This window comes from Pinus tabuliformis, chromosome Q (genome assembly GCF_031772625.1).
Source record: "Pinus tabuliformis cultivar Carrire ecotype Pingquan chromosome Q, CPIR1, whole genome shotgun sequence".
NCBI lineage: Eukaryota > Viridiplantae > Streptophyta > Pinopsida > Pinales > Pinaceae > Pinus > Pinus tabuliformis.
Genome location: NC_142296.1, coordinates 664,931,748 through 664,958,508, shown reverse-complemented (window position 1 = coordinate 664,958,508; position 26,761 = coordinate 664,931,748). Strand labels below are relative to the sequence as shown.

The 26,761-nt window shown below is 36.8% G+C and overlaps 1 protein-coding gene across 1 annotated transcript in view; it reads right to left on the bottom strand.

Annotated features, from left to right (window-relative positions):
• Positions 1–1,262: 1,262 nt before the first annotated feature.
• LOC149221298 (acyl carrier protein 1, chloroplastic-like) overlaps positions 1,263–26,761 on the bottom strand; it is a 94,769-nt gene continuing 69,270 nt past the window's right edge. Inside the window, exon 2 of the mRNA XM_089382951.1 lies at positions 1,263–1,416. Within this exon, the coding sequence (XP_089239077.1) occupies positions 1,270–1,416 (147 nt within the window). The 3' untranslated portion in view covers positions 1,263–1,269. The remainder of the gene's footprint in view (positions 1,417–26,761) is intronic.

Below are 26,761 nucleotides of genomic sequence, written 5' to 3'. Positions count from 1 at the left end.
TTGTCAAACATGACATGCCAACTTCTGGGAAGCATAACTTTTGCATTTGAACTTTGATTGATATCTTTCTTTGACCATTGGAAAGCTCTCTAAGTGTTGAATAACATCAAAGGGTGCCACACTTAAGCAAGAAATTTTAACCTGGAAAAGCATCATTTAAGGATTCAAATTGGCCTTAAAAGGTTTCTAAGCCTCACTCTCCAAATTGGGTTAGGTTCTAAATATGCTGTTGTAAGTTGACCTTTTTTATTTTTCGACCTTGAAAGCATCGGGATAAATGAAAAACAATATAATGATCCAATCTAGATCATCAAAACTTCACATCTAACCTTTGTTGGTTATCAATCACCTCTAAGGTTGTTATGGGCACCATGACTAGATTAATTTTGCTCCAAGAATGTATCTAAATATCTAACAAAAGTCATAAGAGGATAATAATGGGCCTTGTGCTCATGAACAACACTTAGGATCAACAAACATTACATATCTTAGGCATCTTTCAACTATGAGTAGTTGAGTAGGGGGCACTATGATGTTTTCGACAATACTAATAGGTTTTTTTATCTTCACAATGATTAAGTAAATATAAGAAGAAATTGGGTATTTTTTTTCCTCTAAATATTGAATGAGTTAGTTGGTTCACTTTTATGGTGATCCCAGATACATAAACAATAACATATCCATTTTTTTAGTTCCCTATTTTTATCTCATTTTAAACCACTTCATCAATATAATGCTCTAAAAAACCAATAAACTCTACATTTATATAGTTTTTAACACATATATATTACATTTTATTGATTTTATTTGTATGTATATCATAATTCTTAAATATAAAATTCTTTTATAGGTATAGTAAATTTATATTGTCCTATACCTCATTGAAATAAATTATATAATAAATAAATATAGAGTTAAACCTTAAAAATAATTAATAATTAAAAATTAAAATTAATTGACTGTGTTAAAACTCCCCCATCATAATATTAATAATTAAATTCATAATTTTGAAAAGGGAAAAAAAAATATTTAAAAGTATGGAAAAATAGCACACATGAACCACTTCTATGTGTATAACCATACAGATTTGTTTCCAGCAGCATATCTTTTTCCATATTAAAATAATATTTATTTATATGTGAGGAGTTCTAAAGTCATAAAGAACAAAGATAACAATTTATAGGTTCGAAGTTCGAATAGCCCAACTCCCTAATAAATAGATAAAAAATAGTGTAAATCCCCTACTAAAGAGTGACGGTATTTGGGTGGCTATGCCCTCAAGCTACTTTTACTTTCTTCCAAATATTTCTCTATCTTATCCGCTACCGCCCGCACGGTTATGATATTGTCTGAACGTCCCTTCTCCTCCTGTACGATGATTTCAAATTCTTCCTCCAGAACCATTAGTATCTCCAGCTGAAAGTAAAGTAAAAGATGTGACTGTGAGTGCAGAAACGGAAAATAATGAGCTAAAACACCAAATACTTGTTGTGCACAAAAGAAAAAAGATACCATATCAAGGGGGATGGGCCCCCTTGATATTTGAAGATTTGATTCTGAAGGCTAGTTCTTATATTTTTTTAACTACTACTAGATATTGCCAGTAATACACGCTAGCTGCAACGATGTATTGATCAGCGCAACCAGGGTGACAAGTTCACTCAAACAACCTCTCAAAGCAGGATTCCCATTAGCGAAATTTCTGATTGGGTCATAGGTTCGATCCACTGACTGATGCTTCAATCCATACAGCACGTTTCAAATACACCATGCAAACCATACAACCTCACCCAAATAAAAATTTGAGCTGAATGCGTTTTAGCAAACAATACCCAAGCATCTTTGACCCAAAACCTCGATTACACATCAAATAAAAGGTTCAGAAACTCCAAGAAACCATGCAGAACGGAAGGTTCTAAACTTCATAAAACTACGCAAAATTTGAATCAAAATAGAACTACATATATTATAGATTGTTTTCTAATTCTTCAATTATTTTTCAATTATTTAAGAATGTCATTGACAAAATTCTTGCCTGGTTTTGGTGGGTCGGAGGAATCAGAGTAGCCCCGGTCCTGATCGAACTGGTCAAAGTAGTTGCCATGAATCTTCAGATAAAAAATCACAATATGAAAGTAATGAAAATAGAATGCCTGCAAGATCAGATACAAGGAACACGAATTGGACTTCAAGAAAATGAGCAGAACCAAGGACCAGCCAGAGAAACGCAGACGCTTCAGAGGTGAACTCGTTTGAGCTGCTAGGTACATGAATTTAATATAAATACACGCAGGCTTTTTCTGTTCATTTATTGCTGTGGGAGCGCGTTGCTGTCAGAGAGCGTTGGGCCAACCTGACAGTAACCCATTCCTACTAAATTGTCAATATAATCAATAAAAATTTCCATAGGGTGGTCCGGTTTGGAACACATGATCCTATAGCAGTTTATTTATTCATGTTGCAAAAGTCCCAGCTGATCAGCTATCGCTGTTTCGATACAATGAATATAATTTTGGCAAGTTCGTAACTTAAAAAAAATTCATTTAAACAATTTAATATTCATAATTAAAAAAATGGTAATTAAATTAATTGTAATATTGTAATTCTGACTACTAAAACTTACAATTTTAACAATTCATTTAAAAAAATTCAATCAATTTTCTTAAAATAATTATGTTGAAAGCTATATAATTGGAAGGGTTAAATTTGGTATAGTTATTATTACTAGCAAAATCAAATTAATAATGTGGTTGATAAGTAAGGATAAACCACATTTATAAATACACATCAATATACAATATTGTATATGAAGTTATACATTTATATGCAATGTATAACAATATATTGAAATGTGCATTTTTTTTTTTTTTTTTTTCTGGGTAAAGGCTACTTCTATATTAAGAAAGAAAAATATTTACATAAATTACATCATCCAAGGGGGACGAGGCCACCCTCTAACAAAGACACCTGAGACAACTGAAACAGACTTTCAGACAACTGAGCTGGCATTACAAAAATGTCCGTATGAGTTTCTTGGATCCCATATGGTTTCGGATAGGCAAAAATAGACATTTTAAGCTTACTCACTCTGACTTTTAACAAACTGCCTCTATAGGGCTTATAACAGAAACTGAACAAAGGGAAAGTTTAACCAACACAGACATGAACAAGTGAGCAAAAACCTTGAGAAACACCTCCGAACAGGTTCAGGTAAGGTGACTGGGCGATACAGGTGGCTGCCTCTGCTCCGGACTTGGCGGATCAAGCCAAATGACCGACTCCTCATCATCCTGCTGCTGGCCCTCCGAACCCGGATGAACCGAATCATGTCCTTCAATTCTATTCTGATCTCGGTTCCGCAGAGGCAAGATCTCCTGCACAGAAACATCACGGAGTGCGTTGTCCTGTTCCGGAGCCGGCTGAGGCGGGTCTACTTGATCTGCGGCTGCCAACGGATGGGGCATACGATATACTCTGCCCTGCATATCCCCCATAAGAATTTCGCTGCCCTGGAGGCTAGCAGAAGCAGGGGAAGACCATGAGGGGCTGACCGAGGGCGCTTCAGATAGATACACAGAAAAATTAACGATTACGTCCGACTGAAGGATCCTTCGAGGAATTCGGAAGCGAAAAGTCTGGTAAAAGTCCGGCAAGAACAGGAATTCCTCCTCTGAACTGGATGACGAGGTGGTTCTGGCCGCTATGGGAGCTATGGGATGCGGCGCCTCCTCATCCCTCACAATGCGCACCCCAGAACGACCGCCTCGACGAGGCACTCCTCTCCGACGCATGACAGTATCCAAATGGAGCGTCTGGAGCCTTTGCTCCGTTTCTTTGATTAACTCTTGCAGCACAGTATCCTGCCCATCGCGCGCATCAAACGACATTCTCTGAGCCTTGGAGGTCTGGGCAATGTGGTTAAATAACCAGGCCCCTGCCAATACCATATTCCTCGTACCAAAATCCATAACTCCCGAACTCCTCGAGACCGGAGCAGACTCGTTCGGCTTCAATGCAGTAGCTACCATGCTCTGCCTCTCCTTACCATCGTTTGCCCTCAGCATTAAATAAAAACTGGTTGTCATCACTGTCTTGTACCTGCGATCCTCCTCGGCCTTGTCAACATGTGTTGAGGCTCGGGATGGCCTTAATGGCATGTCAATACACCCGCATCCGGGTGATGAAATGTGCATTAATGTACTTAATAACATATACATTAATATTATGCACACAAATGTATATTTTTTTCTCTGTAAAAACTATCTAAGTAATATATTATATGTACAAAAAGATTACAAACTGCATGACATGCCTTCCAGAGCCTGAAGAGTAGCCCTGGGACTCCTGACTGTAAACCTTATAGCTCCCTCGCAGGGGCAGCTTCTCCAAAACCAAACTGAATTATCCATGAAAACAAAAAACCCATACAGGGGCAGCAACGAACCAAACTCTCAAGACAATAAACTAGACACATGATTGCCCACGCAGGGGCTAGCAGCAGAGATAGTCTGACCTTTATATCTGACAAATGTAAGCGTGACTGTGTTACTGATGTCAGCTATCCAATTCGACTTCCCAATGATGAGGCAAGACCATAAACATGACCAAAGACTCAGAATTAACCAGGACCAAGAAGTAAGAAGCGAATGCCAAAAGACTGAGACAGAGGAAGCAAAAGCCAGAGGACCAAAAGACAAAATCAAGGCGTTACCCGCCACAACTTCAATCTTGGGGACGAACTGAAGATGGCTGGATGGACGCGAAGTATGCATCTGCCGCCTCAGCCAGGCTCGGATCTTCCACGACATAAGCCCACCCGTCACCTTCCGCGCGCCCTTCCCACATTTTCCGCCATGTATCTTCTTCCACACTTGGAGGAGGTGGCCCCATCGGAGGGAAGCGGTCTTGCAGACTTGATTCCCCCTTGCTTCCAACAACAGACGCTGGAAGCACCTCAGCAGCGTTCTTTTCCACAGACGAGTGTTCTTTTCCAAGACTGATCTCTCTGCCCGAGTCTTCCAGTTGTTTTTCCTGCGGGTCCTGGAGATGTTCTTCATCTGGAATTTTTGTAAACATGATGGAGATGTGGGCGTTAACGCCTGCATTATCCTCGGTGCTTGGCAAGGTGAAAACCACGGAACCGAAAGCCGGGAGCTCCGTTTTCCTTTCACAGGAACCCCCAACCTCCACATATTGTCGAATGGGAAGCGGGGTTGCTCTAGCTCTCCTGTGACAGTAGCAGCAGCAGCAGTGGTGGTGCTCATCTGCTGCAGGTGATCTTGAGGAGGACCCTCTAGATGGGCCTCTTCTGCATGGCTGTCGTTCGCGAAGTTTAGCCATTGTAAGTCTAAAGCTACCTCTGTATACTCGATGGTGAACCTGGAATTGGTAGCAGCAGCAGTTTCCTTCCAATTCACTCTCAGATGTCCAGCTTTCCCCTTGGCTACCTTCGCTTGAGAGCCAACATTTTCTTTTCCAGACTTGATGCTGCAAAGCATCAAATTGCCATCTCCTCCCAACCCAGCAACCAGAATGGCCACCAAGACAATTCTCCAGGCTGCAGGGGAATGAAACGGTGCTTGGCCGGAGCTTGCTATGCTTCCACGACCGCCAACTTTCCTCAGGCCAATATGCCTTGAACGAGCCATCAAACCTGTGATATTTTCCCCCAAATTCTCGTTGCAGGTGCACATTAATGCCGCCCTGCTCCTCCATCTACCCCGCCTCTTCTTCATTGAATGCATTATCAACTTGGGTGGCTTAATTGCCATACGACGGCCTCCATTACACGAGGCAGCCCATGCGCTGCATGTGGCGTGCCTGTACTTCTCGACTCGACACCCGCATCCGGGGTTTCATTATCCCTGAGAATGAGACTCTCACAATCCTGCTGGAGTTGATTGTTGGGGATAATGTTCAGATTTCCTTCAAGGAAGGGCTGGTCTGAGTCTACCCCTATATTAGCTAGAAGATCGGCTACCTTATTGCTATCTCTTTTAGTATGATGAAAAGAGATGGCATTGTAGCTGCATATTTCCTCAACCATGTGGCTAAGCCTGGCCTCCAATCTCCAGCTGTTGGCTACCTTCCTGGCTTGTGACCCATTTTGAATTCGAATGGCCATATTTATGAGAATTTGGGAGTCTCCTTCTACAATCAACGGTTGAAGATTGTGTCGTCTAGCTGTAAGTAATCCTTGCCACATACCCTCCAGTTCTGCTGAGTTGTTGGTGTCCCAACCTAGGTTGCCAAAGTAAATCTGTTGTAGGATTCCTTGGTGATCCCTGATGATTCCGCCAAATCCTGCAGTGCCCGGATTACCTTTTGAAGCCCCATCAAAGTTGAGCTTGTATGAGTGCATGGGTGGAGCTTCCCATCTCCCTTCTTCCTTGCCTTTGCAATTTGTTGTCTGCTGTGTAGTTAATTGCTGTAGCATTTGCAGTCCCCAGTTGTTTAAGATATTTTTCTCATTGTCTTCAGTGGGGAGATCCTGTTGAGTCCAAGTTTTTAGTAGCATGGTTTCTTGAATGTTGGCATGAACTCTGTTCCAGATGTCCTCCTTATTCGAACTGAGGTTTTTGAATATGCGCCTATTCCTTTCCTTCCAAATGTTCCACAGCAAAATACCTGGAATTATGTTCCATAGGTGGTTGAGCAACCCATTGTTGTAGGGGCTTTTCGGCCATTGCCGTATGGTTTTTATTATGCTTCCCGCCTCTCTGCATCGTCTTTGACTCCTGAATTCCACCTTCTCCCAAATTTGAGTTGCAAGCGGACAAGTATCCAGTAGATGCTGCAGGGTTTCTTCATTCTGATGGCAGTTGTGGCATAACGAAGGTCCTTGGAAGTTGCGCTTCTGCAGTTTATCCCATGTAAGAATCTTTTTATGTCCCACCATCCAAAGGAAGTGAGATATTTTGGGCCAAGTCTTGAAGCTCCATATTCTTGCCCAGAGAGGATCCGGGATGGTGGTGGTACCTTCTAAAAGGTTATAGGCTTCAGAAGTGGAGTAAGAACCTTTGGGAAGATAGCCCCATCTAAGTATGTCCTCCCCATTATTGTACCTGATGCTCCTCTTTTTTAATTCACTGTCAAGAGCTGCTGCTTCCTGGGTGTTGCTGGTGTTGGTTATATGATTACTTGATTGCCATTTCCTGAAGCTCGTGCCCGAATCCGGACTCCAAAATTGATGAACTTTATCCTGCTGCTGCTCTTGTTGTCCCGGAATTAAGGTAGCTGGAAGAACCGCTGAGAGTTTAGGAAGCTGATTCCAAGCGTCGCTCCAGAATCTGGCACTATGTCCATTTCTTATTTCCCAGAAGCTGTGTTTCTGAACCAGCTGGTGGTGGAGTTTTGCCGCATTCCAAATGAGTGAACCTGTGCTGGTAGGTGTAAATCTAATAAGCTCTGCTTGGGGCATGCTGTTGGTATATTTGCCTATCCATAGTTTGGCCCACGGTTTGTCCGGGTTTGTCAACCATTGCCACCAAATTTTGGCGGTCATGATGATATTACTGTGCTCAGGATCGCGGATGCCTATACCACCTTTGTGCTTGGGTTTGCAGACAGTGTCCCATTTCACAAGAGCCCACTTGCGATTCGTGGCTGAACTTCCCCAAAGAAAGTTGCGCTGTAGATTCCTTAGGCTCTTTAAAACCCACTTTGGAGCGGTCAGGATGGAAAATAGATAGAGAGGCATGGCTTGAAGGATGGACTTTAGGAGCACAGCTCTGCTAGCCAGGTTAAGGGAGCGGTGTGTCCATAGGTTTAGTTTGAATTCCAATTTTTCAATAAGCCCACGCCAAGCTGGTTGCTTTATTGCTGAAGCCGTGAGAGGCGCCCCAAGGTATGTAGAGGGGAGAGAGGCAGATTGAAAACCCAATATGCGTGAGACAGCCCTTTTTACAGAGGGAGGGGTGTGGAAGAAGAAAATGTGGGATTTGGCATTATTGATTTGAGTTCCTGAGGCGTTGGAGAAGTCATTGAGCAAAGATTTCAGACAAGAGGCTTCTTGAGCAGAGGGGTAGCCATAAAGCATAGTGTCATCAACAAATTGCTGATGGGAGGAGGCAGGGGTATTATGAATAGAAATTCCCCGGAGTTGATTTGAACACAGGGCCTGCTTGATATGCCTTCCTAAACCTTCTGCCATGATAACAAATAAGAATGGGGATAAGGGGTCCCCTTGCCTAATGCCCCTGGAGGGTTTAAAGGGGCGAGAGGGCAGGCCGTTTACAAGAATGGAGAAATGGGAGGAGGAGATGAGGCTCATTATCCATCTTACCCAGGTGGCGCTAAAGCCAAAGGCTCTCAGCATGCTCTGTATATAGGGCCAACTGAGTTTATCAAAGGCTTTTGAGAGGTCGAGCTTGAGTAACATGCCCGCTTGTTTATCCACCTTAAGCGAGTGAATGATTTCATGGGAGAGAATTATACCGTCCATTATCTGCCTGCCCTCCACATAGCCAGACTGCTCCGGAGATATAATCTGAGGAAGAAGGGGTTTGAGTCTGTTGGCTATGACTTTGGAAATGACTTTGTAGAGAACATTGCAGAGGGCAATGGGCCTAAATTTGTCAGGGGTAGTGGGGTTCTCTTCTTTGGGGATGAGAGTGATGAAGGTGGAGTTAAGGGAGGGTAACAGCCAGCGAAGAGCTCTAGACTCTTCTACAACTTGCCAGATCTCTTCCTTAATCAAATCCCAGAAAGCATGGAAAAAATTACTTGTAAAGCCATCAGGGCCAGGAGCCTTACCGTCTTTGAGCTGCGCCATTGCTTCATCCACTTCTTGGCTTAGAATAGGGCTCATGAGCAAGTCGTTTTGCTCATCTGTTATTAATCTGGGGATGTTGCCGGTGATTTTCTCAATGGCAGCCTTGCGATCCATTATTTGCTCTTGGTGAACCTGTTGGAAGTGATTAAGGAGGATTTCCTCTATTTTTTCATGCTCCTCCTCTTTCCCTCCTTCCTGGTTTTTTATGAAGGAAATCTTGTTGTGCATTCTTCTTTGCACTGTGGTGTTATGAAAGAATTTGGTGTTGCGTTCCCCTTCTTTGAGCCATCTGATCCGCGATTTTTGTCTCCAATATATTTCTTCTTGCTTCCTTCTTTCTTCTAGCTGACTGTGAATGTGCTTTTCTTGTTCCAATGTTGCCTCTGTGTGCCCTGTATTGATAACTATCTGATGGAGAAGCTTGAGCTCCTGATTGAGTTGCAGTTGGGCTTCAAAAATGTTCCCAAAGGTCTCCCTATTCCATCGTTTAAGATGTCCTTTTAAATATTTTAACTTTTGCTGAAGTTGGAACATTTTGGTACCTTCGGGAGGAACAAAGGAGGCCCAAACGGATTTGACGAAGTCCTTGAATGCCGGGTGAGATAGCCAGAAGCTTTCAAATCTAAACGGCTTCCTGGTGCTGTTCCCTGGCCTTTGCCATTGCAGGGCTATTGGCCAATGGTCCGATCCCGAGTGTGCCAGGATCTCCGCAGTGAAGTCCCCTCCAACGTGCACTGCGTTGTCCGAGATCAAAAATCGGTCTAGCTTGGAAGCGATCTGATGTTTCCCCTTTCTGTGATTGCTCCAAGTGTAAGTTCCATTGCAGAAGGGCAGGTCGATGAGTGAGGCGCTTAGTATGAAATCCTTGAAGTGTTCTACTTCAGGTTCCATTCTAGTTCTTCCTCCTGTTTTGTCCTCGATCTTGGTGATCATGTTGAAGTCCCCCGCTACAATCCAGAGTGGGTGCGGTCTGTAGACATTAAGCTCCTTGATGGTGTCCAGAAGCACTTTTTTACTGCCTCCATCCTGTGGGAAATAGACATTGGAAAGGTTTCCATGAACCTTTGTGCCTAGGATGTGAAAGGCAGCTTGTATGAGATGGTGTGAAGCATGGAAGTCAGTGAGCGCTATGGTTTGAGTGTTCCAAGCTATAGCAAGCCCTCCCGAAGCGCCAGTTGCGTCCACGGCCACTGAGTGGCAGCCTGGCCAGGCCTTTGAGAGTATTTGTCCCAGAGTTATGCTGTTGCATTTTGTTTCTTGGAAAAAACATATTTGCGGTTTTTCCATCTTGATCATGTTTTTGAGCATTCTGTATTTTGCTGGGCCGTTGAGCCCTCTAAGGTTCCAAGAGATGAGCTTCATTGATAACTGGGTTGAGAGGGACTGAAGTACTTTGTAAGCTGCGCATAGTGGCCTGAATCCACTAGGACTTTGCCAACCTCTATTGTTCGTTGAAGAACGGTTTTCCTTCCCCTTTTTTTGAAGTCTTTTGGACGTAGTCTACCATCCCAGGTGCTTCCAGCTTGAATCCCTAGCTGATGTTGTTGGTAGACTTTGGAGATGACTATTTCTAATTTTTCCAAATCGGTTGCTGCTATAGTTTCATAAGCTTCTTTCCTACATGCCAGCTCTAACTCATTTATATCCAGCCCTTGAAGGTCTACAGTGTCGGCCTCTTCATCCATTATCTCCACAGTATTGGCATCTTCCTGAGTGTTCTCTGAAATCTGGGTATCCTTCAATCTCCCATCTGTCTCCATGTTCTTGGGGGTGTTCATCGGGTCCTCTTGGACTCTGGATAAAATGGTAGGGATGATAATGGGGGCTTTCGAGTTGGGCGGGGGGCTAGAAGGGGGTGGGCGGCTTGAGGAGGATGGGAAATCTGATTTGCTGGGATTTTCTGGAGGTTGTTCTTCCGGCATGTCACTGAGGGTTTGAAAGCTGTTCTTGGACGCTTGATCTTTGAAGTTACTCTGCTGAGACTTTTGCCCACTGGCATTTTTCCTGTTCGAACGCCTTCTGTTAGTAACTTTGGTAAACCCATCTTGGTTGGGCTTGGCTGCAGGGTTCTGAGATAGATCTGGGACATTTAGAGGACAGTCCCTGAATAAGTGCCCAAGAGCATGGCATCTCCTGCACCGGAAGGGCACATGCTCATAGTCCAGGGGCTGAACCCATTCTTCATCCCAATGGGAGAGCGTTATCGATTCTGGTAGCGCTTCATTCAGCCTAATGAAAACACAAATTCGTGCATATGATATGAATCTGCGAGATTTGGTTTCCTCAGCTGTTCTGATGTATTCTCCCACGCCATTTCCAATTCTCCGGAGGGAGTCTTCATCCCAATATTCATCAGGGAGTCCATATAGACGAATCCAAACTGGTGCCCAGGTTAGGTCTTCCCGATCTGGGTTAAATCTGGGCTTCCAATCGCGCATGTACAGACCCGCTGCATTGAAGAAGTGTGGGCCTGTTCCTAGCACTCTGAGTTTGTCTTCAACACAGTAGAAAATCACTGTAAAAAAGCCCTTTGGTCCTAGTTGCAGTAGGACATCCCCTTTCGGTTTCCATTTGGCAGCTATCCAACCAGAGAGGGCTTTTTCCGTAGGCCAGAAGCCTATAAATTTCCCTATTATGGCATGTTCCTTCATGAACTCTATTCTGGCGTTTACCAGGTGTCCCTGTAGTTCGATTCTTGGCCTTTCTGCAGCTACAGGTTTGCAGGTTGCTGAGGTCACTTTTGGCGTTTCCTCTTTGTCTTTTTCCCTTTTGTCTTGCGGTCCGATGCCCTGGCCATGCGGATTTTTCGATTTGTTTTTCTCCTGCTGCGTTGAACCATCTTTATTCAGGAATTCCTTATTGAATGTACCGAAGAGGAGGTCATTATTCTGCTCTTGCTGCATTGGGGAGGGCCCTGACGCCCCCCCCTCTGGTGTCTCCATGGCGCCTTGACTGGCGCAGCAGACTACTCTGATCGCTCAGAGCCTAGAGTAGGGATGATTACAGGGTCTCTGTTCGGCTGTTTGCGCCGTCACGGATGCAGAGAAACCCTAGTCGTTCTTGCAGAGCTCAAGTTTTTTGAGTTTTTTCGCACACAAATGTATATTAATGTATATATGTATAGTACTTTTACACAAGACAACAATAATGACAAGGGACATTATTGCAATATCAAAATCGCAATAAATTTAATATAGGGTTTAATATTATTCCCTTGAGTTTATAACATTGTTCCTTGGGATTTTTATACTAGAAACCCAATGGATTATAATACGAAGTGAAACACAAACCAAAGGGGTTTGTGAATGTCTAGTGTTAAAAACCCAGGGGACAAGGGGTTAATAGCATTATAAACCCAAGTGAATAATAATAAACCTAAGGGAGAAAGATTATAAACCCAAGGTATATAAATCCTAAGATAAATATTATAAACCCTTAAATGAACATGCAAAGCCTTAAATATTTGCACAATCCTTCATAGGTTAACAAATGTTGGCTTTATAATACCATGTAGTTTTACAATATCAATCCCTTATGAAACCGTTGTTATTATAATAAATATTATTAACCCAGTTGATTAAATCTACAACCCATACATTTTGTGAACCTAAGGAATTAATATTATAAAACCAAGCTATATAAACCATAGGATAAATATTATAAACCAAAATAAGTAATAAACCCAAGGGATCAAAACGAAAATAAATTATACTAAACCGAATGGATAAATATAGAAAACCCAAGACATACATATTAAAACCCTTAAATTAACATGTTTGACCAGAGTTCACCATTGTAGATTTTGGACAACATAAGCCTTTTAAGAATGCAAAGGTTGCCTATTGTTGACCACCTTTGGGACAAGCTTTGTCACAATGCGACATCACACAATGGTTGACCATGGTTGAGAATGTCAAGTTGTACAAAGATACAATCCTTCACACAATAACAAAAGTAGGGTTTATAATCCTTTGGAATTCTAATTCTAAAAACCCAAGGAATTATAAAACCAAGGGATTATAATCGAAAGGGAAATATAAACCGAAGATGTTGATAAAAACCCCTTTTCGTTACAATATCAATCTGTTGGGTTAGTAAATATATACTATTATAGAATTATAAATGCATGCGAATAATCATAAACCTAAGGGACAAATATTATAAACTCAAGGTATATAAACCCCAAGATAAAAATAATAAACCCTTAAATGAACATGTAAACCCATAAATATTCGCACAATCCTTCACAGAATAACAAATGTTGGCTTTATAATACCTTCCGGGTTAATAAACCCAACGGGTTAATAAAACGACTGTAAACCGTACAAAGATACAATCCTTCACACAATAACAAAAGTAGGGTTTATAATCCTTTGGAATTCTAATTCTAAAAACCCAAGGAATTATAAAACCAAGGGATTATAATCGAAAGGGAAATATAAACCGAAGATGTTGATAAAAACCCCTTTTCGTTACAATATCAATCTGTTGGGTTAGTAAATATATACTATTATAGAATTATAAATGCATGCGAATAATCATAAACCTAAGGGACAAATATTATAAACTCAAGGTATATAAACCCCAAGATAAAAATAATAAACCCTTAAATGAACATGTAAACCCATAAATATTCGCACAATCCTTCACAGAATAACAAATGTTGGCTTTATAATACCTTCCGGGTTAATAAACCCAACGGGTTAATAAAACGACTGTAGGTTTACAATATCAATCCATTCGGTAACCACTATTATTATTAATAAATATTATAAACTAAATTGGTTAATTATACAACTCACATGTTTTGTGAACCCAAGGAATTAACATTATAAAACCAAGATATATAAACCCTTGAACAAATATTATAAACCCAAAGAAACTAGAAATGAAAGGGATCAAAACCAAAAACCCAAGGGATTATAAACCCAAGCGAACAATACTAAGGCCAATGGATTTTTGTTATAAACCAAAGACCTAAATATTAAAACCATTAAATAAACATGTTTGACGAGAGTTTAGGATGACACATTTTGGGAAACATAAGCCTTTTTACAATGCAAAGGTGGGCCATGTTTGACTAAGGTTGACTACCTTTGGGACAAGCTTTGTCAGAATGCAACATTAGAGAATGGTTTACCATGGTTAATTTTTCTACTGAGATAATCTTGGTCATTATGTGACATTGGACCATGGTTGACCATGGTCAAGAATGTCAAGTTGTATAAAGAGACAATCCCTCTCACAATAAAAAAAAGTTCAGTTTATAATCTTTTGGCATTCTAATACTAAAAACCCAAGGAATTATAAATCTGAGGGATTATAATGGAAACCCCTTGGAATTATAATCCCAAGGGGTTGATAATAACCCCTTGGATTTACAATACCAATCCATTGGGTTAGTAAATATGCAGTAAAGATATTACTACTATAGCATTATAAACCCAAGCAAATAAAAAGAAGCCCAACAGAGAAACATTATAACCCAGTGTATATAAACCCCAAGATAAATATTATCAACCCTTAAACAAACATGTAAACCCTGAAATATTCGTACAACCCTTCAAAGAATAAGAAATGTTGGCTTGATAATATGATGGGGTTAATAAACTAAATAGGTTAATAATAACCCAGTAGGTTTACAATATCAATGCCTTCGCTCACCAATATTATTATTAATAAATATTATTAACCCAAGTGATTAATTTTGCAACCCATACATTTTGTGCACTGAAGGAAATAATATTATAAAACCAAGCTATATAAACCCTTGGATAAATAATATAAAACCAAACAAACAATAAACCCAAAGGATCAAAACCAAAAACCCAAGGGATTATAAACCCAAGTGAATAATACTAAACCCAATCGACAAATCTTATAAACCAAAGACACAAATATTAAAACTATTAAATAAACATGATTGACAGAAGTTTAGCATGGTAGATTTAGGACTATAGAATCCTTTATACAATGCAAATCTCGGCTATGGTTGACTACCTTTGGGTCCAGCTTTGTCAAAATACGACATCAAACAACGTTTGACCATGGGTGATTTTTCTATTGAGACAATCTTTGTCATTATCTGACATTGAACCATGGTTGACCATGGATGAGAATGTCAAGTTGTACAAAGAGGCAATCCTTTTTAGAACAAAAAAAGTTGGGTTTATTATCCTTTGGTATTTTAATACAAAAAATGCAAGGAATTATAAACCCAAGGGATTATAATTGAAAGGGAAATAAAAACCCAAGGGGTTGACAAAAATCCCTTGGCTTTACAATATCAATCCATTGGGGTAGTAAATATACAGTAAAGATATTACTACTATTAATAATAAATATTATATTTATTACTACTAAAATTAAAACAAGTCAGTTACCACAATAGCGCCAATGAATTATAAACAAAACAAAAAAATATTTAACCTAAGGGAGAGATATTATAAAGCCACGTATACGGACCAAAGCAAAAATAAAGAAAACCCTTGCCTATTATGAACCAAAATGCATTCAGCAATACTAACAAGAAAGTAGAATGTTTCACAAACGCACGAAAAAAATATTCAATAGAATGGAATAATATTAAACACTATGAAAAAATCAACTATGTAAATATAAAAAATTAAAAAAAATTGACAAACCATATAAGGCATGGCAACAACAATGACAAGGAAATCAAATTTCCTCACATTTAAAGCCAAAAAATAAACTTTTTATTGCCATTCTATTGAAATCTCTATATAGATAGAGATTTATTTCACATTTCTTAACATCTACAAATTGTACAACAAAAATGCAATCCAAATACTCAACCATAACAAAACTATTTCATGCGAACTTCTTCCAAAAGACACCGTGAATGTTGAAAAAAGCATCACCAATTCAAATCAACAGGATAATGCTCATGATATTTAATGCTCTGCAACCAATCCCTTCTCGTTTTCCTCCAAGCTTCTCTTTGGTGCAAATGATACAAGGTTTCCACATATGATTTCATTACATCCAACATGTGGATATGCTCATCATTAAAACAAGGATGGAAGCTATGTTTCTTATCTAGCCTTTTGTGAATATATGAAACAAAACTTATGGTTGCAGCAATATATTTAATCATTTTAATGTAATAAATGTCATCATGGTTGTCTATATATACATTTCAATGATAGAAAGACAGAATAAAAATTAGTATATAAAAAAGAAAGAAACAAATATATAGAAACACAAAATAGTTTGAGTTTTATCATTTTTATATTTACTTTTATAGCTAAAAAATAATTTATTGAACATAAATCTAATACAATTCAAAATAAGGAGAAAAGAAAGAAAAAATGGCATTATAATTATAAAACCAAGGTATATAAACCCTTATATCTTTTCTTTAAAAACCATAAAAAATTTAACGGTAAAAGATGTAATAGCATTAAAAGAAAGGAGAAAAGATACTAGAAACGTGTTAAATGTAATCAATCAAACACCCACAAAACCACCAACAAATTAAAGACCCATGCAATATCTTCTAAACACTCAATTTACTAACTTTATCAATCAACAAATCTATTCAAATGATGAGTAAGCAAGACAAAGAAATTAAAGTTGCATAAAAAAAATTGCAAAAAACAACACCAATTATATAGAACTAATAATCTTTTACTAAAAGGCATGCACAAACACTAAACATTCGAACAATATTATAACCTTCGAATATGAACCATAACATTAATAAACAAAACAAATTAATAATATAAAACAAGTTATATTAACCGTATGATAAATATTACAAATGCAAAGAAATAATAAACCAAAGGGGTTAGTACTAAAAACGCAAGGCATTGTAAATCGAAGGGAACTATATTAAACCAAAGGGACAAATATTACAAACCCAAGGTATATGAACCCCAAGGCGCACATGATATTTTTTCCAAGTATTCAACATGACAACTTTAACAAGAAAAAACATAAACTAATAACTAAATCATGGTATGAAAAAAAACCATCAATAGAATTTCCAACCACTTTGCCACACCAGTGAACTCAGTTTTGGATCAGAATCTTCAAAATGATATAGACTTCAATCACTCCTTCTTTTTTTTTATCCATAGTGGAATAGAAGCATTGTTTTGCACTTTTCCATAACGTTTATAAGAAAAATGTTATGAAATATGTAAAGCATCAATCGATATCACTCTCGATATGGCTATAAATTTCAAACCCTGCCTCTCTCTCTCTCTCTCTCTCTCCAATGTCTATGGTGGATCATTGCAAAGTCAGCCCTTGTGACTTGTGTATAGTCAAGCTCCGTGCCATTTTTAAAGGCATCTGTCTAAGGTTCCCTCTAACAACAGGTGTTACGGCACAACATTAGGACACTCGTTTTCAAATGGAACAACAATATAATTCTCAAAAATAACTATAGAAAACTGTGGAAGTTGAGGCCATTGTGTACCAAGTGAATAAAATATATCTTCTACAAACCCAACAACACTATTTACCAAACCAAATTCGACCCATGAATTACAAGTAAGCATGACATGCTGACCATGATACAAAAAAACCTCACGATCCAAGACATCATCACACTGTCAACAATATCTGATGTCCTAGCACATTTTGAAACACATCTTGCAATTAGGCAATTCAAGGATTTGAACATTTTGCAATTGTACAAATTAATGAGATCATTCGTTGCAAAAAGTGAACTAAAGAACCAAATAAATCATTTTCATCGCAATCCAAACAACTATTGACACACGTCATCAGAAGGTCCCATTTATCCAAATAAGGCTCTGCAATTCTTATATTCATTAAAAGATTGCAAAAAGATGTCTACCTAGGATCATCTCCCTATTGCCTATAAATTTTATCCAAAGTAACAACAATGTTGAATCTTTCCCACAACACTTTCCATGTTGTTCTTCCTACATACATGGGGTTTATCCTTAACTGGAGGAATCTTTCCAATATCACCCACAAGAATCAACAACCTGCCACCAAAAGGAGAATATTTCTTTTTTGGAAAGGCTTCTCGCAAACGTGAATATATTTGCAAGAACCTTAGCCAAAAAAATCTTATTTCATGAATTAAAATATAACAAATGTGACTCATTTCTTCATGGAAACTTGATAGAGCTTGAACATTTAGTGGTTACATATCTTTAATATGTACTTTTAAAGCAGAGTGTATTGTTTTTCCATGTATATTAAAAGCAGCTAAACGAGTTGGAGCAAGAAATAATATTGGATTGTTTTCACCCATTGCTTAAGCTGAAAGAGCAAGAAAAATACAATGAATATGAGCATACTTTCCAGTTCCAACAATTTCTTGGGCATTAATAAAGTGGAAAAAACAAAATTTTAAAAGCAACATGTTGTTTCTCTGATAAATACAAAGGCAAGAAAATTGTCTCCCTAACAGAATTCATATTTAGAACATTAGACGACTTTGCACCTTGTATAAAATCGATTTCGTGTTCAATAATTTCATTTGACAACATTGTTTGCTACCAATTATGGTGAATATTAAAGTCCCTTCTACCAAGGTTATGAATATTTTAAATGTGCACATTGTTTGGGGGAGCTATTCAAGAAAAATTTCCACTCTTTAGAATCATGATAAACATTCTCCTCATGCACTACAAGCTCAACATCTTCTTCATTATTTTCATTTTGCAAAGGAGTAAGATCAACATTCCACACATTATATCTGATATTCCTCTAGTTCTCAATGATTATTTCTCTTGTGATCCCAATATCCAAAGCAGTGTTACGAAATGGCTTGCACAACAACAAATTTCTCCAACAAAATGTTTCAAACCCTTGAGAGTCTTCATCGGAAACAACATAAAAACATGACTAGACATGAACAACAACATGGCATATCGTGTTTCCATTTCTCATGTCTATGCCTAACATCAAAACTCCGTGATCTTGTCATTTCAATTAGGCACAAATGGGCCAAAAGAGGGGCCTCGTTTGATACATCTCGACAAAATTGTTCCCACAATAAATGTCATTAGAATGTACTATACGCCTTTGGTAAATGTTTTTTCCCAACGTTCAAAGGGAAGAATAAATGACTACAAACAACAAGAGGCAACTTTAATAACATATGGAAATTTTCATGTGCTCCAATATCATGTTCCATAAGTGTTTTCGCAAGGAACCTTCTCTATGCAGACAATGTAGCAACATCGTATGCACTACCAGAAAAAACTGTTTTCAACATATCACGACAGCTTTCATGTCTTCTTTCTTCCTTTGAAGAATACTTTGCAAGATTGAACACATCATAAAAAGAAACAAGAGGTTGACAATCAACATTTGCTTGCCACATAGTCAAAAGATTTGCATTGTGAACATTTAAACAATCATTATTCTAAGAAGGTTCATATTTTTTTCCCTTTTCCATCAATATTAGAAAATTACTTTGCACGAATCTGCCATGGAGATTCATACCGATAGGAAAGGTTCGACCCTTTCTTCCTTAAACACAAATCCACACTAAATTTCATATGCCTATGGAGTCAATTGACCAAATGCTCATAATCTTCTTCAACATTGCAGGAAAAAAATTGATGGGTATTTAAGAGGCATGTATATTCATTTACACTTCAAGGTATCATGACATCCCTACAATGTATTCCACGTAGATTCAAAGTTGTCAGGTATTTTCCAAAAAATTTCGTTGTTGCATCGAGACTCAAAGGGTTCGACAAATCCTTTCTCTCCACATCAGGAGATCCATGAAACCATAGTAACTTATTCATGTGCGCAAAGCCTCTATGTTTCCACTCATATCTGACAAAATGACACATGAAATCAAGAAATATAAACATAAAACAATTCAAAGCATTATGTTCAAAATTAAGCTAATGACAAAAAAAAAAGAAGCGAGAACAAACCTGTACCAAAAATCACTTGCCCCAATATATTTATTTAAGAAAAATTCACAAAAAATAGTGAATCTTTGCTGCATATAATTAGCAACAATATTCAGATACTGAATAACATTGGAAACTTTTCTCCCATGCTCATTTTGATGTCAACATTGGTTATTCAAAGGCATAACCCTATGCAAGTTTGACCAATTCATGTCAACTGCAGTTACCACAAACAACAAAGTCGGGAAACCCAACTAGGTTCTTATGTTAGTGAGCTTAGACTGACACCTTATCTAATATTGCCTTGTACCCCTAAGAGATGAACCAAAATGCATCAATTTTTCTGCCAATTTATTGTTTGGAAAATCACGAAGTTCTTGACGCAATTTTTCAATGGTAGAAGGTGCATTTTTATGTAAACCCTTTATAAAAAGAAAACCTATTGTTCCCTGACTACAATGCTGAATAATCATATTCAAAAGAAAGTACCGAAATATAGGATGGCTTCCAAATCTTTGATCATAATATCTAAGCATGTGAAAATGATATTGATGAATTTCAATGTTGCAAATACGTAGATGCAACCAATCAGAATCTCTAGTCAGGAAAAAATTTGGGAATGCCATGTCTAGTAACCCTTCCATATTGTATTCATTAACATGAGACATTTCAATATCTAGCCATTCTAAAGATTTTGTGTCTATAGCTTCTACATTTTTTATCAATCTTCTTATTCGATCATCCTCCCTACAATCATTAGGCAAGCACAATGGAAATGATGATAGATGGAAACAAAAATAATTAGAACCCTCTCTTTCTATGTCCTCCTTAGCCATACTTGTTTCATCTAAATTTCTATTGACATGTTGTAGCATGATAGACACATCGGTAGGTCTTTCTGGGAGAGTTCCAACTGAATCCATATCAATTTCAACATCCCTATAATATTTATCTATTTGTATTTTGTAAAGAAATACATCCATCACATGTTGTCTTGTCACGTCGCATTCACAATATCTCGATTAAACACCACATCTTCTCACAATAACATAATCAAGTTATTCAACATGTCGAGAAAGTTCCTTTGCAATCGTAGATATATCTTGCAGAAAACTTATTATATGAGCACTATATTTATATTGAACACCACGAGCATGTGACACTTGCAGTATTGGATTCACCCTTGTTATAAGCATTTCTTCCACTTATGTTAAAACTCTTATAACTTTGGATTGCTCACCTATATCCATGTTGTTAAAATGAGAAAAATGATTTGAGCCTTTTTCCCCTATACACCCTTTTACACATGGGTCCTTCATGCCATCTTAGAACTTGTATACATGGATAGAATTCATTTCACACTTGGCACATTTGCACAATAGATGGATCCTCAAACCTGGAACGAAATTTTCTATGTGCTTCAAGCATGTCGCCGCTAAAGAAAAAACAACAAACTATGTTCCATCTATGAAAAGGAATTAAAACATGCTGATGATCTGAAATAATGGGGACGGTTGTGACATGAGCAATGTCATTTTTTCCCATGGAATGATGAACATCCATTCCACTTACTTCATTTAAAAAAAATTCATTCTACAAACGAAAATATAAAAACCATTATGTAAAAGAAAGAACATTAACAATTAAAACATAATTTCTCCAACTCAAAAACCATTTGAAAATAGAGAGAATATACATTTCAGTCATTACTACATTCTCCAACCACAAGTTGAGGAACCGACATAGATTGTGATGCCTGGAAATAAGGTTGTTGTCACATATTGAATTCAACATTGTTATAAAGAACATAAAATATTGATTAAACAGAACAAACCAACTTCTTTATTGAAATATTCAAAACGCAAGAAAATAGAGAAAGCACTTGCACATTCCTCAAAGAAAAAGTTTGGAAACTTTCTTTGTGGCGAACAACATTAGTAGAAAAGCTACATGGAGGGACATTATGCTCAACATCCGCAGTGGATTATCGAAAATTGTTAACCATCCTAGCAATCATGCTACTATCAACAAACAAATCAGACCTAAGAAGTTGTTGAAGGCCTTCATTTCAACCGCTTTCCATTATAGAAATTCCCCCATCATTTCCAGACTATCGATGGTTCCCACTTCTTTGAATGCAAGCTTTGTAAAGATAACGCACCGAAATAACACAAAAAAAGTGCAAAACAACATAGAAGTGGTAAAAAAATATGGAACGAAGCATGCACTAAAATGAATATTTCAAAAAATTATTGTTGTAAAAGAACACCAAAGCTTCTATACTCACCATATTTAGCAGAACCAAGCTTACCATTTGTTGTTATTTCACAACCCAATCCACAAGGTTCAAATCTAACATACGATGGTCTCTAACACACCATCGAACATGAACAAACAAAAAAATTCGTTACCAAAAAATTAAGGGAAAACAATTAAAGAGAAGAAGACCACTCAACGGAAAATGTTTTTGATCAACACCAAAGAAGAATTGAAAGTAAAAAAAATTGGACTACCTATACTGCTTCAATAGACATCATGCAAAGATTCAGGGAGACTGATAAAGTTGACTATATAACTACTATTAGCAACACCACAACCAACATTTCCAGTAGATTGCTCTAAATTGTAGCAAATTCGAGGAACCATATCGTTATCAACAAACAAACCAGGCACCACAATTTTTTCCATTCGTAGCTGACAACTCTTCTAGCAATGATGAATTTCCTCAATTGTGTTCAGACAATGCTTCGTTGTTTGTCGCTTGGCCAGTTTCTTAGAGAATAGGAAGGTGCATAAATAAGTCAAATTTAAACAAAGTTATAAAGAGAAACAATTTTCCACAATAAAAATCAATGAAAGAAACATTCAAATAAATTATCATTTCAAACACAATTCTCCTATTTTGATACTCACGAATGTCAACCCCAACATCTCTATGGTTTGTTGAAGCATTTCTCCTTCGTTGGTAACCATCCCATTTGCGATCATTTATAATTTCCTTGTCTACTGATAATTGTGCCTCTGATATTCATTTGTTCTCTCACTAGAGGAGGGCAAGCAAACTCTTTTACCTACACATTTTCTCCTTTCTTTGCTCAACATTTCTACAACCATTTTAAACTCTATTTTCTCACTTTCTTTTTTAAAACACCCAGCGACGGTAAAATAACCATATTCGCAACATAATGAACCCCCAATAGTTTCAGAAAATAAATCTATAAATGAAACGAACACTTCCTAAATAGAAAAAAAAAACCAACAAACTAAGAAAGAAATGGAAAAAAAGTAAGGATATACTAAAGAACTCACAAAAAAATTGCCACCTTTTCTTTCCAAACAACTAATGCTCGAAAATATATTTTTCCTACAAAAATGTTAAGAGAGATTATAGAACATGAAAAGAACATATAAAGTAATATTTATGTCCAAAAGAAAAAATCAATGTCAACATAAATATGTGCTAAGTAAAACATGAGAATTCAAAACACAATGATTTCAAATTCAAATTTGAAAAATATTGCACAAATATACCTTTTCAACAATATGTAATAACAAACATCTTCAACGCTCAAACACTATATAACGACACCCACAATTACAAGTGGTATGTCTACAATAGAATCAACATTTGGAAGAAGCGAGAATACATTCCCATTTTCGATGTATTCTTTAAAAAGATTAATAGTGAAAATGGGACACTGATGTTCACAACATGGAGACACCATTAGCAATTGATTATGTGCAAACCCCACTCACCAAATCATATAACTTTAATTGCACTTCCATGGAACCCAAAAGAAGCACTTGATCCTGCGCAACACGAAAAGGAAGGTACCCTAGGAATTTACTATTTATATCCACAAACATCTCTTCAAGAATGTCCAACTGAACCCCCAATCATCTTCAAAATACTAAATAGTTCGTTCATTTGAAGGCTGCCCAATTTTGAAATTATATATTTCTTTTAGTGACCAAATAGACATAACACCATTATTCACAAAACAAAGAAGTTGGTTCTTGTATTTCCCTATTGCAATATATCGTATGTCTGAAATAGGCGCAATTGTAAGACCCTGACTATTCCTTTCTAGGTCTAGCTAATATATAGTGTACCCATATGTAGGATAATCATCATAATATTTGTCCAAATACAACAAAAAAAATCCCTTATAAAATATAGCCTGCTTCGACGATGGCACACCACCATAAGGAAGTATTGTTCTCCTCCAAACCAGGCACTCATTGCTATAAAGTAAAAAAATTGGATCCATCTCATAGGACACATGTTTTAAAACAACACAAACATATTTCCAAGGGCTACATTTTTAAAAAACAGATAAGAATCCTTGCTCGCCAAGATGAAGAAAAACAATATTTTTATACGTCTTTGTAAAATGGTAGAAAAAAAAAGAAACTTTTAAAACCTAAAGAATTTGGAGGCGAACTAAATAGAATCGTCGATCCAACAACACTTTCAATTGGAAATACAGATTCAAGAAAAGCGAAAAGCATGGAAGATATTACTCCCTTATCACTAAGGTAAGACCCAATAAAACAACCAGGGCCCATATGAATTGCTAAAGAAATAAAGCCAAATTCTTTGACACAACAATGATCAAAACGAGAAAGAAAGATGAGGTCTTCCAACAAAAGACACAATTGTGCGCAAACCAGATTAAATCTCATCAACACAGACAAAGGAAGGCAACGAAAAACAAGTGCAATAATTTCAAACAATAAAAATTCCCAAATAGTCGCATCCATGTTTATAGGAAGAACTTTTCTAAAAGCAAAGAAAATGTTGCAAGCTTTATGACATAATAAAACAAAAAGGATGTCAACAAAATGCAAAAAATATTCAACATTGAAACATCTTAAAATAACACTATAAACCCAAGGGTTAAACCCAAGAAATAAGAATCGTTAATAATACAACAATATAGCTATCTGTATAGCAATTTGAACCAAATGGATTGTAAATGTAAAGAAAATCAATATCTCTATTTCTCAATTTATATGATAAGTTAGTATGCCATTTCTCAATTGATATCATAATTTTCCAGATACATATTTCTTTACCAGTTCCAAATATTATAAAATTTTGAATTTCTAGAATTCATATTTCATCTCAAATATTTCCTTTTTCAACATTTAAATTTTTCAAATTTGTCTACACATATTTAATATTTGATATATCAACCATAATTTTGTTAAAGATATATTATACAATTGTAATAATTTTATAAATTTTTATTTTGACTTTTGTTTAATTAATTAATTAAACATAAATTAATTAAAGAAAGACATTATGGCTCGCAGGGGTTTGGTCTCGTGGTTAGCGAACGGTCTGCTAAGTCGTACGTGCTGTTGTGCAGGTCATGGGTTCAAGTCTCATCTTATCCTGAGGGGCCGTTCTTTGCAGGTTGGGTGGTTCCTCCTAGTTGTTATAGTAGCAGCCGGTGGGATTCGACCCCATGTAGCACGAGTATGATACCACTGCCGTTGCCGATTGAGCGAGATATCAAAAAAAAAAAAAAAAAGAAGAAAGAAAGAAAGAAAGAAAGACATTATGAGGAATCAATAACATGCCATGTAAAGCACACACCTAAACGGCATCAACATATATAAATTCATTAAAAATTAAGATGTATTTGAACTTTGTATGTCTAAAAAATTATACATAATGTTAATATACATAAATGGTTTATATATATATATATATATATAAGTGTTTGCTAACATGACATTCACCCAACATTATCCACCTTATTTATCACAAAGGTTCAATATTATTAAATGACTTTCTCTTTTTTAATAGGAACTGTTTGGTTAGTAATTATATAGTGCATTAATATTTTAACATTTTAAATTAATTCTTATTATATGTTTCTTAGTTTTGAATTGTTAACCACCTTTCCATGTTTATGCCACAGTAAAATAACTTTTCATCTAAATTTAAAATCAAATAGTAGTGAAAAGTGTTAATTGTAATTATATTTAAATTTATTTTCAATTTTACCATATATTTTTAATAGTATTTAGTTTAAAAATAATTTTTTATGTTCCCCAAAAATTAAATTATACTTATATATTTTTAATAGTATTTAGTTTAAAAAGTAAATTTTCATCTTCACTAGGAATTAAATAATACTTATACTTCAAATTATCATCATTTTTAAATATTATTAAATTTCATATCTTAAAAAACATAAATTTAAATATTTCAAAGTATCACATAATTTAGAAGTATTCTTTCTTATTATACTTAAATTTATCATTAATTTGATTATATACCTTTCAATAACATTACTTTTATACAATATGTAAAAAATAAATATAATTCTAATCACTATTTAATATTATAAAAAATATAAATAAGATGTTAAAGTATATTAATTTGATGATTGACACTGTGATTCATTTTACTAGTTTCAATCCCACTTTTTCATCCTTTGAGTATCACTGGATACAATGAGTGTTAAGTGGACTATTCAAAATTCATGAGAAATTAATGAGTTATGACTATTTCTTATGGAAATCGGCATACATGAATGACTTACTTAAAGTAGTGGAATCCCAAAAATTGATCTAATATAATACATTGTGAAAACCCTTTAATACTTAAATACATTAATCTTATTTTCTTCTTATTAAAAACTTAAGTGTTTCAATTATTCAAATTATTACCAATATTATTAATAGTAAATAAATGTAAAAATTAAGACATGCCATACCCGGGAGCCATGGCTAGCCGCCCGTTTACGATACCTGGGAGAGTGACATTACCAATCATAGCACATAGCAGCTATTGCCCTCGAACCATACCTCGATCTCGACCTCACTTAGCCATACAGAAAATCGCCAGTCATATCTGGGCTGGGATAAAGGGCTGGGCTCCCGGGCTGCTTGCTGGCTGGAATAATATAGAGGTAGGTTCGCTTTCAATTACCTATTTCGCCTATCCATCTATCCATCTAGCCACCGTCCCTATCTAGCCTATCTTGCTTGCCTATCTTCCTAGCTTCCAACCTAGCTGTCTTCCCTATCTATATCGCCTTAGGAAATCGGTAAAAGAAGTATACTATTGGCGTTGTGAAGTGAATAATGT